The sequence below is a fragment of the Danio rerio genome, chromosome 2 (genome assembly GCF_052040795.2).
Source record: "Danio rerio strain M-AB ecotype USA chromosome 2, GRCz13ab, whole genome shotgun sequence".
NCBI classification, from domain to species: domain Eukaryota; kingdom Metazoa; phylum Chordata; class Actinopteri; order Cypriniformes; family Danionidae; genus Danio; species Danio rerio.
Genome location: NC_141022.1, coordinates 2,801,766 through 2,820,000, shown reverse-complemented (window position 1 = coordinate 2,820,000; position 18,235 = coordinate 2,801,766). Strand labels below are relative to the sequence as shown.

Below are 18,235 nucleotides of genomic sequence, written 5' to 3'. Positions count from 1 at the left end.
CTATATTATTCTATCAAATTGATTTCTTAACTCTTGTGAAGTTGAAGTCAGTATTATGTTTTCTAAAGAAGAATATAAGTTTGTCTGTAAACATGACCTTTTGCTATTTAATGCAACAAAAACAATAAATGACATTTTAAACCCTACCTTTGAATGTCAAGGGATACAATAAGAAAATTACCCCCCCCCCCCTCCACACACACAGAAACACACAAGCACACACACTTCTGCAGCTATCTCTATGGGAACTGTAGCTGATCTTAAGTTTACTGTACAGACTCTCTATTCAGTCTCCTACTTGTAAAATCGTAAAATCAACCCTCACAGGAAACATTCTGTGTATTTACATTTTCAAAATACCTAATTCCATATGATTTGTGAGGCTTTTATCTTCACAGGGACCCAAAAAAATGTCCAACACATTGTAACAATACAAGGTACAAACACACACACACACACACAAAGTTGTACAGCAATTACAAGCATCAGAGGTTGTAATAGAGAAAGCTCTTCAATCTGAAAGAACAGATGACAGAGTGAAATAAAATCTGCAGTGTGTGTGTGTGTGTGTGTGTGTGTGTGTGTGTGTGTGTGTGTGTGCTGTCACTATGAGTCAGCAGTAAACACTGCAATCACACAACAGCACAAAACATGCATTTGCACAGAGCTTATCTTCTCAAAAGTGCCTATTGTATAAACATTGACAAACGAAATACATCTTCGATATTCCTAAAGCTGCAACTATTTTATATTCTTTCAATTTCAATTCTGTATTATATTTCAGCCTTAAAGCAGAGCAAGTAAAGTACAAATGATGAGCAATTTCATTTGGAAATAGAGAATAGAGATCCTTCGGTGTTACACAATGCTGTATTTTAATCACGATCGCAGATGTTGAAAGATTCGGTGTGTGTTTGTGTGTGTGTGTGGCTACTGTGAAAATACAGCTGCCTACAACAAGTGAAGGATCCAAGGCTATAATTTGAGTTCTTTGCAGCAGTGTAAGTGTGTGTGTTTTGATAGAAGTAAAATCACACTTACTACATCTGCTGCACTTCATTCATGCGGTTTCTGAATGTCTATATTTAATATCCCTCAGCTCACATCCATCACATCTATACAAGTCAATTCTGATCCTTTTCACATTAATGATATTTACAAGGTCACAACACCAAATAAACACCATTAACAAAAGCTTAACGCTGTCTATGATTTGTAATGAACACGTTTGCGTGTATCTATCTCCATATGGACACTTCTGTTTGCTCATAGCTTACTTTGTATGGCGTTTACACTGCAAAGCGCTGAGGTTTGAGTCTGGTGAGGCACGCTTACACAATCGAGATAAAGCAATGTAAAATCAAGGTAAACTATGTGTTCGCAGAGCACTTTCCTCTTAGTTCTGCTTCTGAAAACACTATTGGTTGTGTTGTATTGCATTGTATATTTAGAAAAAGAAATGTTGGCAGATGCATATATTTACAACGCTTCAATGCATTTGTGGTCATTTCCCTTTCAGAAACACAACCGCTATGGAAGGAGATTATTTAAATTAATGACTCGTGATTCACTATGTTTACTAACATGATTTACTATATTTGTAGTCGTCAGTTTAATAGTAGAAGCACATCTTAACTCACTTTTAAACCTGTGTTGGTAGTAATTTATTGATCATTGTTTTGATTCTATTGACCATTGAAACAAGTTGCTACCGTACGCATTGTAAGTATATATATATATATATATATATATATATATATATATATATATATATATATATATATATATATATATATATATATATATATATATGTAGGTGTGAGTGTGTTTGTGTGTAAGTGTGTACTTACAATGCGTACGGCATATATATATATATTCAGGGCCAGCGCGTCCATAGAGGCGAGTATAGAGAGGGCGGCGTCTGCGACACCTCCCTTACCACCTGCGTCCTCAGTTATGTCCGCGACACCTCCTTTACCATCCGCGTCCTCAGATATATTCGCGCATAGACGATAGAATAGAGAGGGCGGCGTCAGCGTCACCTCCATCAGCACCCGCTGTCCTCAGTTATATTCCGCGCATAGGGCGGCAGAATTGAGGTCTGCGACACCCGCGCGTCCTCAGTTATATCCGCACATAGGGCGGCAGAATAAAGAGCGCAGCGTCCGCGACCCCTCCCTCCCTCCCTCAGCACCCGCGCGTCCTCAGTTATATCCGCGCATAGAGCGCCGGAAAAGAGATCCGCGACACCTCACTTCATTTTCATAACATATCACTTTCGTTTTCACATTGGGGTTGAGGGCGGCATGATCGTCCTCTGCCTAGAGCGGCAGTTCAGCTTGCTCCGGCCCTGTATATATATATCATCATTGAGATCATTTGCCCCATTTGATAATTTTCTGAGATGACAGCAGACATTTAGTGGGGGGTTGTTGTTAAATCACTGTATTCAGTGTCTGTTCGTGTCTTTCAGAGTTTGTTTTTTTTGATCGAACATTTATTGGTTTGCAGAAAGTCTGACAATTGATGTGGTTTTGTCACAATCACCAGCGATCCAGCCTGTACAGATCACTGGTAAACATGCAGATCACTATAGACCAGGCATGTCCAAACTATGGCCCGCGGGCCATCTGCGGCCCGCAATCAGTTTTGTAGCGGCCCGCGAGGCTTTTTATAAATACCAATAGAATCTGGCCCGCTACACAAAAAAAATGAACGTAATTCAATAAATAACCACCGGGTGTCGCTATTACACGCATTCAATTAAGCAGCAGTTCTTGTTATGATCTATCTATCTATCTATCTATCTATCTATCTATTAAATTTATGATTTATTTTTTCTTTTTTAAATATTTCCCAAATGATGTTTAACAGAGCAAGGAAATTTTCACAGTATGTCTGATAATATTTGTTCTTCTGGAGGAAGACTTGTTTGTTTTATTTCGGCTAGAATAAAAGCAGTTTTTAATTTTTTATGAACCGTTTTAATGCCAAAATTATTAGCCCCTTAAGTCTTGAGCCTTGAAACTTACAGAAATTTAAGAAATTTACAGTACATTTCTGTAATTTAACCGGCACCCCAGCTGTCGGAAGTAAACCATAAAATTAAAGATTTTTTTACAGTGTATAATGTTGGATCGCAAGATAATGTGTCTGGATTAATATGTTATTTTATGTTAAGTTAAAGATATTTTCAACACATAAATATACCAAGTAAAACTTGAACCAGTGATCCGTTTTACTCAATTGTATCAGAGAAAGGTTCGTTACTCGAACAAACCATTGTTGCCTAATTAACTTGCCTAATTACCTTAATTTGACTAGTTAACTTAACTAACCCTGTTAAGTGTTTAAAAGTCACTTTAAGCTGTATAGAAGTGTCTTGAAAAATATCTAGTCAAATATTATTTACTGTCATCATGACAAAGAGAAAATAAATCAGTTATTAGAAATGAGTTATTAAAACTATTATGTTTAGAAATGTGTGGAAAAAAATTAGTTCTCTCCGTTAAACAGAAATTGGGTAAAAAAATAAACAGGGGGCTAATAATTTAGGGGGGCTAACAATTCTGACTTCAACTGTGTATATATATATATCATATATATATCAATAAACTTGCATTTGGATCCGCAACACCGTGTTGTCAGCATCGCTGGCAGGATTTGTGACATATGCAAATAAGGTAAATTGGTGCTTGTTCTCATGAGTGATGCACCACTTACGCAAGACAGGTGTCTTTTGTATTATTGGCTTAACTTCTGAAAGTCCTGCTGTGTGAAATGAGTTCTAACCAAAAAATACATCAGTGATGGCCTACAGTCAATGAGAAGGCAAGATAGAAGACAGTGGAAGACAATTTAGTGCACAATATCTGCAGTAGAGCAACCTTGGACGCTCTCATCGCTTTCGGTGTGAACGCACAGTAACCCTGGTTGGTCTGAACTGAAAGCACAACTGCACAACCAATGGAGCAGTCAATTATAACTGCAAAACTACTGTAAGCAAACCACATTACTTTCTTTGTTCAATGTAACTTACTATGTTAGCGCTACTCCAGTTGAATGAACAGTTGTGCTGTAGCTGATCATTCCGATGAATGCTTTGGTTTTAATTTACCATGAAAGAGCAATGCGAATCATTGAGATTCCATCCCAGCTGCGTCACTAGCCGACACTCTGGCTCCCAAAGCATCATAACCCGCATCATCATTCCGCAGATTTCTTCCCTTCAGGAAGCGATTCAGTTTTCGTGCATCAAGATTGGATTTGTTCAGGGAGCTCTTTGAGTGGATTACTCTTGTAGTAAACATAATGTAATTCCGTAAGTCTGCGCATCATGTGCAGGGACACGCACGGTAAGCATGTCAAGTGTTTGAGCATTCATCACGCTCGTGTTGGACTTAATGCTGCCGCTGATTGCATGCACTGTGAGCATTGAAAGCGCTTTACTCCTTCTGTTAGAGGAAGGAAGAGGGACACAACCTTCTGCCAGTCTTTTACTGTGATTACCTGAGGGGGAATCCTGGGGGTCTGCTGTGCAGCTTGGGGCTACAAAAGATGGAATTTTTCCTTCATCTCTCTCTCACTGCAGCATGTCAACCCCAGTTCACCAGCTGAATTTGCTCATAGCTGGTCATGTCCCAGTCTGGATGCAGTCAATGCAGTGTCTTTCATTGCAAATGACCACTGTGTCATACTCTGAGGAGGTCATGGCCTTCTTCACCTTATACTGAGCTGCTTGAGATAGTCTTGCTTTCTTTGAAGGGATCTACTCATGATTGACCTGATTTGGTCCTTTCAGTCGTCCATACTACGGCTGAGTTTTCAAGCCCCGAAAATTAAATTGCTGAAGAGGCTATTTTGGTTCAAAAACGCTACTGCTCCTTGTTGGTGTGGATGGGGGGAAACAGAGACATCTGAAAACGGTGGCGTGGCTGCAGACATTCGCCTATCAGATCGGGACTTTTCCCTCAATATTAAGTACACAAGTTCAGATTTTGCAAGTTTGATATGGAAAAGAAACTCCTAAGGACACGTCGGACAAATATTCAAAGGGTTATATTCAAACAGTGTACTTTATAACCTTATTAACATCACCCTCGCTATGCTATTTTACTTAAAATTAATTTAAAAACATCATATAAGGAAATACAGCTTAAACCAGCCTAGGATTGTTGGCTGGTTTTAGCTGGTCGACCAACTTCGTTTTTTTTGGCCCTTTCCAGACGGGTTTCCAGCCATTTCAAGCCTGGTTTTCCAGGTAAACCAGCTTTTCCAGTGTAGCCAGGCTGGGTAGCTATATCCAGTTTAAACCAGGAGTGTCAAGCTGGTTTTAAATGGTTTTAGCTGCTCACTTTCCAGCCTGTCCAGCTAAGACCAGGCTGGAAATGGCTGGAAACCAGCCTGGAAGTGGCCAAAACCCCTCTAAAACCAGCCTGGTCGACCAGCTAAAACCAGCCAACCATCCTAGGCTGGTTTGAGCTGGATTTTTCAGCAGGGTCAACATCATTTGATGTGCGTTTTCAGTGTTTTAGTGTGACCGGAAAGCTGTTCAGAAATGCCAGTGTGGACGCGGATTGTTTTCATTCTAAAGCGCCATTTTAAAACTAAAACATATTAGTGTAAACCGGGCCTGAGACTCGAACTCATAACTTTCAGATTACAATTCTGACCCTCTAACACTGAAGAGCTCCTGAAGAGGTACCAGAATTCAGCTCCAATCCTGATCAAACACACGTGAACCAATTAATTAGGACCCGAAGCAGCACGTGATAATTACAGTCAGGTGTGTTTGCTCAGGGTTGCAGCTGAAATCTGCACGAAGGTAACTCTTCAAGAACAGGACTGAGGACCCAACTAGCCCTAATGCATCTACATGTCGCATTTGCCTCATTGAAAATTCTACCATACGTCGGCCATTATGGTGGCACTGCGGCTCAGTAGTTAGCACTGTCCCCTCACTGCAATAAGGTCGCTGGTTTGAGTCCCAGCTGGGTCATTTGGCATTTCTGTGTGGAGTTTGCATGTTCTCCGGGTGTTGGTGTGGGTTTCCTCTGTGTGCTCCGGTTTCCCCCACAGTCCAAAGACAGAGGCTGTAGGTGAATTGGACTAACTAAATTAGCCGTAGTGTATAAGTGTGTGTGTGTGAATGTGAGAGTGGGTGAGTGTTTCCTAGTACTGGGTTGCAGCTGAGAGGTCAAATGCAGTTCATCCATTGTGCGAAGGAAATGAATGAATGAATATTCTACCATGAGTTGGCCCTTATCTCTGCTGGGGCAGTTGCTAACTCTAATAGTTAGGGAGTTGGGATTGTAATCGAAAAGTTGCAGGTTCGATTTCGAATCCCTGCATGAATGATTGAACCGCACTCTCTCCCATCTGTAATACCCAGCTGAGGTGCCCTTAAGCTAGGCCCATAGCCCCTAATTGCTCCCCAGGCATTGAAAGCAATAGCTTCCCATTGTTCCCAGTGTGTGCTCACAGGGTGTGTGTGTGTGTGTGTGTGTGTGTGTGTGTGTGTGTGTGTGTGTGTGTGTGCTCTTACTCTTCACTCATAATGTGTATGTGCACTTGGGATGGGTCAAAAGCTGATGACCAATTTCAAGTCTGTGTAAAATCATACTTGACAGTATTCCCTTCAGTAAAGAGACATATTTTGAGGATGTATGTGTAACAGCAGTATGGGCCTCTTTAGGTATTAATATTTAGTGTTCACCTATGTTAAGCAATAGGCTATTGCTTGATAGTACAGTAGCATGTCACTTTTGTTGATGCTAAGTTCAATCCTGCCTTGTATCAAGATCCTGCCTTGTATCAACAGTTCCGGCTGGTGGTGGTGGTGTAATGTTGTGGGAATATTTTCTTGGCACACATTAGTACCAATTGAGCCTCGTGTCAACACCACAGCCTACCTAAGTATTGTCGCTGACCATGTCCATCCCTTTACGACCACAGCATCCTCTGATGGCTCCATCCAGCAGGATAACGCATCATGTCATAAAGCGTAAATCATCTCAGACTGGTTTCATGAACATGACAATGAGTTCACTGTATTTAAACGGCCTCCACAGTCACCAGATCTCATTCCAATAGAGCACATTTAGGATGTGATGGAACGGGAGATTGGCATCATGGATGTGCAGTCGACAAATCATCCTATCATGTCAATATGGAGCAAAATCTCTGAGGAATAGTTCCAGTACCTTGTTGAATCCATGCCACGAAGGATTAAGGCAGTTTTGAAGACAAAAGGGGGTCCAACCCGATACTAGTAAGGTGTACCTAATAAAGTGGCCGATGAGTATATATATATAAATATAATCACTATTAGAATAACAGATTTGTTTCATGCTACTAAGACAATATTAAGTGGATTGTTTCTGTCACTGGCTTGATTCACTGATGCATAAACAGCACTACATTCTGCAGTAAAGAACATCTGATCATGCACGATGTCTAACATCTGAAACCAACCACTGAGCACAAATGAGGTATTAGAGATAACAAGCTTGCTATTTCCCATTAAGTCGGCAAAGCCTATTACGACTAAAGCATATGAAGTAGAATGTATCAAATAAATAATAGTCCACTGAGACTTTCAAAGAGTACAAATGAAATTCTCGCTATATTACCGTATATTAAACATAATGTTATTTTTAGTCCCTGTTATGGGCTTGTAGTAATTTCCATGAGCATCACTGCACATCACAGGTCAAAGCATTAATGGAGAAGTAGAAAACCTGTCCATGTGCAGAGAGTGTAGTCTGTGTAGTTTTCCCTTGTGAAATAAAATGCATTTACTTGTACTGAAAGTGCATTTGTAGTGTACGTTGCGTTTTCTTAATACACTTGAGGACACTTCTGCAATGTGCACTACACGTTGAATAATTTAGCTTCAATGCTATATTGTTTCATGCTGGTATGTTGAATTAGGTACATGATTATAATTCTGACTGCAGTGTGCATTACTTAAGACTGATAAAACCTAATATCAGAATCAGTTTTATTGCCAAGTGTGCTTCACACACACACACACACACACACACACACACACATAAGGAATTTGTTTTGGCTACAGAAGCTTCCAGTGTACATGAAGTGGCAACACAAAATAAATATGAAAAAAATACGATTAACATTAAAAAGAGATGCAGTGCTGTGTACAAAAGCGAATGGAGAACGTATTGCATTGTATATTGATGTAAGGTGCTGTGTTCAAGTGCGTATGGGAAAGTATTGCACATATTTAATGCACAGTTGGGGGATATTTAACTGTTCATGAGGGAGATGGCCTGAGGAAAGCAACTTTTCCTGTGTCTGGCTGTTTTTGTGCTTGGTGCTCTGAAGCGCCGACCAGACGGTAACAGTTGAAAAGGTAGTGTGCTGGGTGCGAGGTGTCCAGAGTGATTTTTACTCCCTCTGGAAGAGTACAGTTCTTGAAGTGTAGGAAGGGTTGTGCCGGTGATTCGTTCAGCAGTCTGGACTATTCGCTGTATTCTACGGAGGTCAGTTTTGGCAGCTGAGCCGAACCAGACGCTGATGGAAGTGCAGAGGATGGATTGGATGACAGCTGAGTAGAACTGTACGAGCAGCTCCTGTGGCAGGTTAAACTTCCTCAGCTGATAAGGGAAGTACAGTCTCTGCTGGTCTTTCCTCACGATTTAGTCTATGTGGATGTCCCACTTCAGATCCTGAGAGATGGTGGTGCCCAGGAACCTGAATGACTCTACTGCGGCCACAGTGCTGTTCATGATGGCGAGTGGGGGGAGTGCAGGGAGGTTTCCCCTAAAGTCCACTATCATCTCCACTGTTTTGAGCGTGTTCAGCTCCAGGTTGTTGTATCTGCACCATAACGCCAGCCGCTCCACCTCCTGTTTGTAAGCAGACTCGTCACCGTTCCAGGTGAGGCCGACAACAGTAGTGTCGCCTGCAAACTTATTGAGTTTGATGGAGGGGTCTTTTGCGGTGGAGTTGTTGGTGTACAGAGAGAAGAGCCGTGGGGAGAGAACACATCCCTGGGGGGCACCAGTGCTGATAGTGCATCTGTCGGATGTGGTTTTGCCCATTCTGACTAGCTGTTGTCTATCTGTCAGAAAGCTGACGATCCATTGACAGACAGAGCAAGGAGCAGAGAGCTGGGTCAGGTGATAAAGGCAGAACTTCTAATATAATATAATGTGCAATCACAAAATGGTAATATGCAGTATATTCCAGTTCTTTATACGGCAGCCTTGAGTGTTACTTCATAAAGACGCTCAAAAAAACATTCTCAAGAGTGCCATTTAAATCAAGATTTTGATCACGCATACACCCTGTGCTTCAAAAGCAAGAAGACATGAACGTCAACCACACAATCAGGCCACTTCACTCAGGACGATATTTAAATCGCATTTTTTACGGGTGACCTAATTAATCCAGATGTAGCCGCAGTGGAAACCCACTGACATTATTTGCATAGCTGCGTATGAAAAATGCACGTGTCCACAGAACGAAGCCACAAGTGTGTAATGCATTCCATCTATGAACACAAGAAGCAGGCATCCGAACGGCGCCTGACGAGGGGCTCTTCCTCTGCTGAATGGTCTCCGAGGCATCTGGGGGAGTCCCATTAGAATGTCTTTAGCTCTAATGATGAATGTAATTAACTCGGGGTTTTGTGTGGTAAGTGCGAGCCTCGGTGGGTTTGTTTGTTTCAAACCTTTCGCTGTTAATCTTGGCATTGATTGTGCATGCAGTTCTCTACACCTCGTTCATGTGCAAATAAAAGGTCTGCATGTTTCATCTCATGCATATTACAGTTTTCCGAAGGAAAAGAACAATCTAGCCAGTTTAGAGTCTGCCAAATATTTTTTAGCAACCATCATGTTTCATGTCTTCTCTGGTTACCTTCATATTTATTTGCAAATATACATGCTTTCTTGTTATTCAAACGGGATGTCAACAGGGGATTGTGATTATAATTTGGAACAAATGCAGCATCCAAGAAAGGTCTAGTCCTTTAGGAGCAAAGATGGGCAGAGGATCACCAGTTTGCCAACAAATACATCAGAAATGATTGAAGTGTTTAAAAACAATGTTCCTCAAAGATAGATAGAAAGACGTTTGAATATTTCACCTTCAGCAGTGCAGAACATCATTAAAAGATTCAAGGAATCTGGAGGAATCCAGTGAGTAGAGGACAAGAGCGCAAGCCTGAGCTGAACAGCCGTGATCTCCGATCCCTCAGGGGGCGCTGCATGAGCGAATCCTCATTCATCTATAAGCCAGATCCCCACATGCGCTCAGGACTACTGCAGATAACCTTTGTCAAGTACCCCAATACGTAGTTACATCTACAAATGCCAGTTTTAAAATGTACTGCACCAAAAAGGAAGCCCTATGTTAACAGTGTCCAAAAGTGCGCTCAACTTCTCTAGGCTCGGAGGCATCTAGGATGGACCATCACACAGTGGAAACATGTACTGTGGTCAGATCAGTATTTCAGGCATTTTTTCAGGAGAAATGGATGTCATGTGCAATTCAGGTGCAATCCACACTGTTACCAGCAAAAACCCAGGGTCTGTCATGCTATGAGTTGTGTCGTGCCCTTGACAAAGGTAACCTCTGTGATGCCACTTTATTTCCAGGTACACCCATGTATATTTCAATAAGACAATGCAAAAGCACATTCTGCACACATTACCAAGTCCTGGCTGCGGAGGAAGAGGATACAGGTACTTGACTGGCCTGCCTGCAGTCCCGACCTGTCTCCAATAGAGAATGTGTGGCGCATTTTGAGGCTCAAAATGTGATAACGAAGATCCCGAACTGTTGCTCACCCTAAGAATTGTTTGCAGGAAGAATGGGACACAATGACACCTGAAACACTTCATCACGTGGTGGTGATGAAGGCAGAGGATCGCCAATTAAAAAATAACAAATTACCAATTAAAATCTTCACCAAAAAAAAAAAAAACACATCAATGTTGGCATCTTTTTTTCATCTCTAGTAGTTTGTTGTTTTGTCTAATCATTTTTTTTTTATTGACAATACAAAAATGAGCCAGTCGGGGCATTAGTGCTAGCTTGTTGATACACCAATTCGCTTCAAAATGCGAGCTGAGTGTGTAAATTGTGAGCATGGTTATAAAAATCTGGCTGTGCATAAATAATCCACACATTGGATTTGGCACTGGTTTTATAGCAGAGGAAATCGACACTGAGAGTGTACTAAATCATGTAAACCTCAGAGTTGGAGCCAACAGACGCACCACAGCGAAGAAATCAAATCGGCGATGACGTATTCTCAATTATGTGGCCAATTCTTATAATGTCAATCATAAACAGCTGTCACTATCACATTTATAAAATAAAAGCTTCCGAGCAACTCAAAAATAAATAAAACTATTGGTGAATATCGACAACAAAAATGACAATTTTATTAAATATACAGTTGCGGAATAATTGTTGCAATAATTAAATGAAATTGTTGGTTATTAAATTACAAATTGTACATTTGATTTTGCCTGAATGCTTTTAAAATCCTCATACAGCAGGCCTGGACTGGCTAATCAGGAGGACAGGGAGAATTCCCGGTCTGTTTTTTGGCCGCGAGGGCCGGTGTCCCTAGCTCCAGAATCTGTTGCTCTCATCAGTCACACTTTTTAAATTAATTTATTTATTTACTTGACCACAGCCTTCTTATTCATTATTTTACCGCAGCTCTGCTCTTTTTATCTATTTTCTCGTAGCCTTGTGTACAATATAAGTAGATAAGATAGATATGAGTAGATAAGTCACTTCTTGATGTACAACTGTTGTGGTACAGTGGTTAGCACGTTAGGTTATGACACTGCCAACCTGTGTTAGGTCCTCACCTAAGTAAAAATTTTTTTTTTCTTTTTATTGTTGAGACATATAATACTGTTAGGGTTGTTGAACATTTGAAGTTCTAAAACAACTGTTTTCTCAAAAAAAAAAAACGTGATAGTGTAATTAGAAACTGAATTGGAAATGACCTTATTTTAATATAGTCAGTGGTGAACTGAGGTGGGCCGGTCTGAGGCTTGAAACTCCAGGGCTGAAAAAGAGTCCCACTGCGGCTCTGTCATACAGTCACAGGCTTCAAACGCACATGCAAATGATTCACTATAATATGGACTCAGCCTTGCAAATCCTGCAATGTGACTATCACAGATGATCGATGCTGAAATGCTACATGTGCAGCCCCAATTAAAGCGGTTCAGAAATACGACATGTTTTATCACTGAGATTGGTGTTCACCTGCCCGTCCAGTCTTGATAAACGATGGTGAAAGAGTGTTGCTTGCTGACTCTGCTGGATCTCTGACCTCACAGATGGGTTACAGAGTAACTGTGATTCTCTTACAGCACGACTATCTCTACACACAGAAACACATTACACATGTAGGAGACCATGTGCACACTTTGGTAAAACCCTCCAGCTTATCACATGCCCAGCACATTTGAGTACCCAAGCCAAATTAAGCCTAGGTGCTGTGCATATATTCTTCAGTTTTCAGGAATACAATCTGAATAGAAAGCCTGGCATGCATTAAAAGCCTGAAAACCATAGAGAGTGTCTATAACACCAATGCACACCATAAGCTGAGGAAAAGCTTATATTATGGTCAAATGTGGCTTGGGTTGGGTTGGTTAATAAACAGATATTTATAGTCGTTTATTTTTATGGAAAATGCAACTAAAAAAATAAAAATTGTATTGTTTTGGTTCTTGTGACACATTTAAAAAAAAAAGTTAAAACAGTAAAGCATTTACCACTTTGTAATGTTGCCGTTTCTTTTCACAACACTTTAAAGACATTTAGGGACTGAAGACACCAAGTGATGAAGTGTTTCAGGTGTCATTGTGTCCCATTCTTCCTGCAAACAATTGTTAGGGTGAGCAACAGTTCGGGATCTTCGTTATCACATTTTGAGCCTCAAAATGCACCACACATTCTCTATTGGAGACAGGTCAGGACTGCAGGCAGGCCAGTCAAGTACCTGTATCCTCTTCCTCCGCAGCCAGGACTTGGTAATGTGTGCAGAATGTGCTTTGGCATTGTCTTATTGAAATATACATGGGTGTACCTGGAAATAAAGTGGCATCACAGAAGTTACCTTTGTCAAGGGCACGACACAACTCATAGCATGACAGACCCTGGGTTTTTGCTGGTAACAGTGTGGATTGCACCTGAATTGCACACGACATCCATTTCTCCTGAAAAAATGCCTGGAATACTGATCTGACCACAGTACATGTTTCCACTGTGCGATGGTCCATCCTAGATGCCTCTAAGCCTAGAAAAGTTGAGCGCGCTTTTGGACACTGTTAACATAGGGCTTCCTTTTGTATTTTTGGTAGGTATTCTTTTTGTCCTTATGTATTGTGGTACTTGACAGGTTATCTGCAGTAGTCCTGAGTGCATGTGGGGATCTGGCTTATAGATGAATGAGGATTCTTCATGCAGCGCCCCCTGAGGGATCGGAGATCACGGTTGTTCAGCTCAGGCTTGCGCTCTTGTCCTTTACGCACTGGATTCCTCCAGATTCCTTGAATCTTTTAATGATGTTCTGCATTGCTGAAGGTGAAATATTCAAATGTCTTTCTATCTTTCTTTGAGGAACATTGTTTTTAAACAATTCAATCATTTTCTGATGTATTTGTTGGCAAACTGGTGATCGTCTGCCCATCTTTGCTCCTAAAGGACTAGACCTTTCTTGAATGCTGCTTTTGTACCAAATCATAATTACAATCACCTGTTGACATCACCTCTTTCAAATCACATCACTATTTCACCAATTTACCTGATTACAAGACCTAAACTGTTCCTGTTCCGATTTATTTTGGAACGTGCAGCAAGAGCCAAATGGAAATACATGTTTATTTTGAACAAATAAGTACATAAAATCACGAGGAGCACATTAAATAATGTGTGTTGCATTGTCTGCAATGAAATACAAGTGAAAGTAAATTTAGAAATCCCTACTTTCTTTTTATATTTACTCTACCTGGCACCCGAATTCAATTTTAACAAGAAAAAGATGTTAAATAAGCCACCACTACAAACGTTTTCAAAGAATTCCACTTTCCAATTTACCCATTTTCAATCTCAGACCGAACGAATGTCTTAGAATGTAAGCAAACAGGCAAAACGCATATAAAGCTTTCCAATTTGGCTGAAACCTTTGTCGTGTAAAACACCCATAAGATCTAGTGCTGGACAATATCAAGCCAGTTGATCGAGTGTGATGTCTGGACAATCATGTCAATGTAAATTTAGCAATTGTCAGACCATATAGCTTCATCACAATAGTGTCCTGTAGTAGAAATGGCCTCTATAAGCAGCACAATGCACCACGCTACCCTGAACAAATTGACCAGGAGAGCAGTAAAGACAAAGATGAAGGATTCAATATGTTCCCCCAATCTCAATCCAATGAGCATCTGTAGGATGAGCTGCCGGACCACCGAGATCGACCCGTGGTGCAACAGACAGGCCTCAAAGTGTGATTGTCTTTTTTATTTATTTCAAAGTGGTTGACAGGATCTGCTGCTAACATAATGGTGCAGCATAACACAGGACACCTTCATGCCTCAGCGGGTCAGTGCTGTGTTAGTAGCATGCAGAGCAGCAACAGCATGTCAGGCAGGTGGCCATAATATTTGTACTCATCCGTGTATATTAGTGCTACTAAATGAGCCAGTCAGTTCAATCTGTTCTTTGTTAGCCTTCTTCGAGTACCAGATCTAACACACAAGCATCAAATGCTAAAATTCTACAAGCCCAAATCAGAAAAAGTTGGGACAGTATGAAAAACGTGAACGAAAAAGAACGAAGTGACTTCTGGATTTACTTTGACATGTATTACATTGGGCGACGCAGTGGCGCAGTAGGTAGTGCAGTCGCCGCACAGCAAGAAGGTCGCTGGGTCACTGGTTCGAGCCTGGCTCAGTTGGCGTTTCTGTGTGGAGTTTGCATGTTCTCCCTGCATTCGCGTGGGTTTCCTCCAGGTGCTCCGGTTTCCCCCAAAGACATGCACTACAGGTGAATTGGGTAGGCTAAATTGTCCGTAGTGTATGAGCGTGTGTGAATGAGTGTGTGTGGATGTTTTCCAGCTGGAAGGGCCTCCGCTGCGTAAAACATGCTGGATAAGTTGGCAGTTCATTCCGCTGTGGTGACCCTGTATTATTAAAGGGACTAAGCTGACTAAAAATATTACATTGCAGACAACACAACTAATATTATATAATGTGCTCCTCTGGATTTTATTTATTCTTTTTTTTTTTTTTTCTAAATAAACATGTATTTTAATTTTGGTTCCTGCAACATATTTCAAAAAAAGTTGCCATTTACCTCTTTGTAATGCTGCCATTCCTTTTCACAACACGTTTAGGTACTGAAGACATCAAGTGATGAAGTGTTTCAGGTGTCATTGTGTCCCATTCTTCCTGCAAACAAGTCTTAATGTACGGGATCTTCGTTGTTGCATTACTCGCTTCAAAATACACCACACATTCTCTAATGTGGACAGGTCAGGACTTTATGCAGGCCAGTTTTACCCTCTCTCTTGTGTGAACCAAGCTTTATTTTCTCATACCCTGTCCCATCTGCGAATTTAGGGCATAGTACTATAAATAAAACAAATCTGTGGGTTTTATTTTTTTCATAACATTGATTAAAAAAAAACAAAAAAAAAAACGAGAAGCACATTAATTCATCAATATGTTCTAAGAAAGGGGGAAAATTAACCATGTTTGCTGCTCATATGGCTTGTAATCGAGATTAAGTAAAAATTTGTTAAGTAATTTAACATAAAATTGTTTGATAGTGTTAATTTGGAAAGCCAAAACTGTAGCGGGTTTCATTTCGGTCATCATTAAACATACGCCATCTTCTCATCAGTGACCTGCATCTAAACAGTCTCTGGGTCAGTGTGTGTAAAGATTTTGGGCATCTTCGTGGACACTTTTACTGCTTCCAAACAGTTTGCTGCATTTATAAACCGCCTGTGGCTTGAGGTAGTTCATCATGATGTGATTTACCTTCTATGTGTGATTTGATTGGACGGGAATCACAGGACTGATTATTCTAATCCTCATAGACAAGAAAAAATAAAGTAGTGACTGCAGGATGAAGGAAAGTAATGAGAGTAAAAGTACCAAATACAGCACTATAAATGAACTCAAGGGAAAGTAAAAGTACACATTTATTAAATTACTTAGTAAATAACAATTCCTGAGAAAAACTACTCAATTACAGTGGTTTGAGTATTTGTAGTTAGTTACTTTACGCCACTGCAGCTAAAGCCTGATTTATACTTCTGCGTCAGGTGACCGGCGTAACCCACGGCGCATGCAACGCGCGTGGCTGTGCATTTATACTTCTGCGCGCTGTCTCTGTTGGTCTGCATTAACACTTCCAAAACGGTAGTTGGCAGTGAGGTGTAAATGTTTCTCTGTGTCGAGTTTCTTCTCTGTTGTTTTGCTTTTCCTGAACACTTCCGGGATGTACAAGTGGCTCAAACTCGCTCATTTTGAGGCAGGAACCGGCGGACGTGCAACAACTTTAACTATGAGGTAAACACAAAACAAAACTTTCCATCCGGAGCTCCTTCACGCGACTCCACACTTGTAAACAATCGCTACATTGGGTTTGCACAATTCGCGCGGCTCTCGGTCCCGCCCAGACTCGTCAGCGCTACCAAGCCGACCAATCACAGAGCTTGCGTTACACGTTGTTGCGACGTGTAGTTACATTTTTTGAGAGGTGCACGTCAGTGACGCCGACGGCCACGGCGAAGGCCGGTGTTTGACGCAGAAGTATAAATCAGCCTTAAGTGTGAACTCTTGAAATGAAAGAGACAGAGAGAAAGAAAAGATTTGTGCTGTTTAATCGTTCATCACATTATATTTTCCGAGATGCACTCAAGTCGGAATTTTTCTGAAGATTCACATTCATACTTGCGACTTTCTTCTACTGACAGCAGATTCTAATGGCAGGCAAAACAAGAACACTGCATGCAGCGCATTTCCCCACCTTCCCCATAAATAGCCTGCATAGGCTTTTCTACTCTGAGGCACCGCAGACTGAAGACAGACAGGCAGAAAGAGCAGCAAGTGCACATGACAGTAAGAGTTCGTCAGTTTAAGTGCCAGGATTGGCTGGTTCATCTTCTTCCCTGACAGCAGGAAGTTGTCCGCTAGCATGAGCCTGTACCTGCTCTGAGACCGTCAGGAGTGCTGAGGTTTCCACGAGAGCTGAATCGACACACAAGAGACATGCAAAGAGGAGGAAGAAGAAGAAGAAAGAAAGAGAAGCAGAGGGAAAGGTCAGCAGCACTGGAAAAGGACAGGCAACACTTCCCCACAAAGATCTGAACTGATCTGAATTGCAGAAATAAACACATGAAATACAGATGAGGTCAGAATTATTAACCCCCTGTATATTTTTCCCCAATTTCTGTTTAAAGAAAAGCCACATTTCTAAACATAATAGTTTTAATAACTAGTTTGTGATTTCTTTTAGGGCAGAGGTTTTCAAAGTGTGAGGCGCACCTCCCCTGGGGGGCGCCAGAGCATGTCAGGGGAGGCGCGGGAAAAAATATTATATAATAAAAATATAATTATTAAGTTTAATTATTATACGTATTTTTTATTATATTTAAACGTTTTAATTAAACAAAGTAAAAAAATAATACGTCTAAAATAAGAAAACCTTTTTTACCCAGAAGGCCATAGCTGTGAATCCGTTTCTGTTTGTCAAGCTCGCCAATACTGGTATATGCCTGCTAATACAATGGATCGGTTTCTGAGACCCCCCCGATTCAAAGCCTTCAAGTTCAGGGCTTAAACCCAAAAGACGACGATATGATGATCAGTATTTGAGTTTAGGATTTACGTGGACAGGACCAGCTGATGAACCACGACCTTTATGTGTGGTTTGTCAAGATATTTTGGCTAATGACAGCAAGAGACCCGCTAAACTTTGACTGTTTTGACTGGGGTGGACAGTTCTTGGATCTGTTCTATTCATATTGAACCATCATCCTAGTTTTAAAAACGTTATATTAAAATACTTGTTATTACTCTGTAAATAATTGCACTTTCATGCAAATGATGATAAAAGTGAGTTAACAGTCTGACATCTGTGTCTATATATATTGTAGCGAGCCATGTAATACCACGTCGCCCTGGGCACAAATCCACACCAGCTGGATCTCTCATCAACCTCG

The 18,235-nt window shown here is 40.9% G+C and overlaps 1 protein-coding gene across 3 annotated transcripts in view; it reads right to left on the bottom strand.

Annotated features, from left to right (window-relative positions):
* The window catches only part of tmie (transmembrane inner ear), a 67,673-nt gene that overhangs the window by 7,961 nt on the left and 41,477 nt on the right, over window positions 1-18,235 (bottom strand). Inside the window, exon 5 of one of the 3 annotated variants that reach the window (XM_087239470.1) lies at window positions 16,878-17,261. In XM_087239470.1, coding sequence (XP_087095596.1) covers window positions 17,149-17,261 — 113 coding nt within the window. In that variant the 3' untranslated portion in view covers window positions 16,878-17,148. 3 annotated transcript variants of the gene reach the window in all.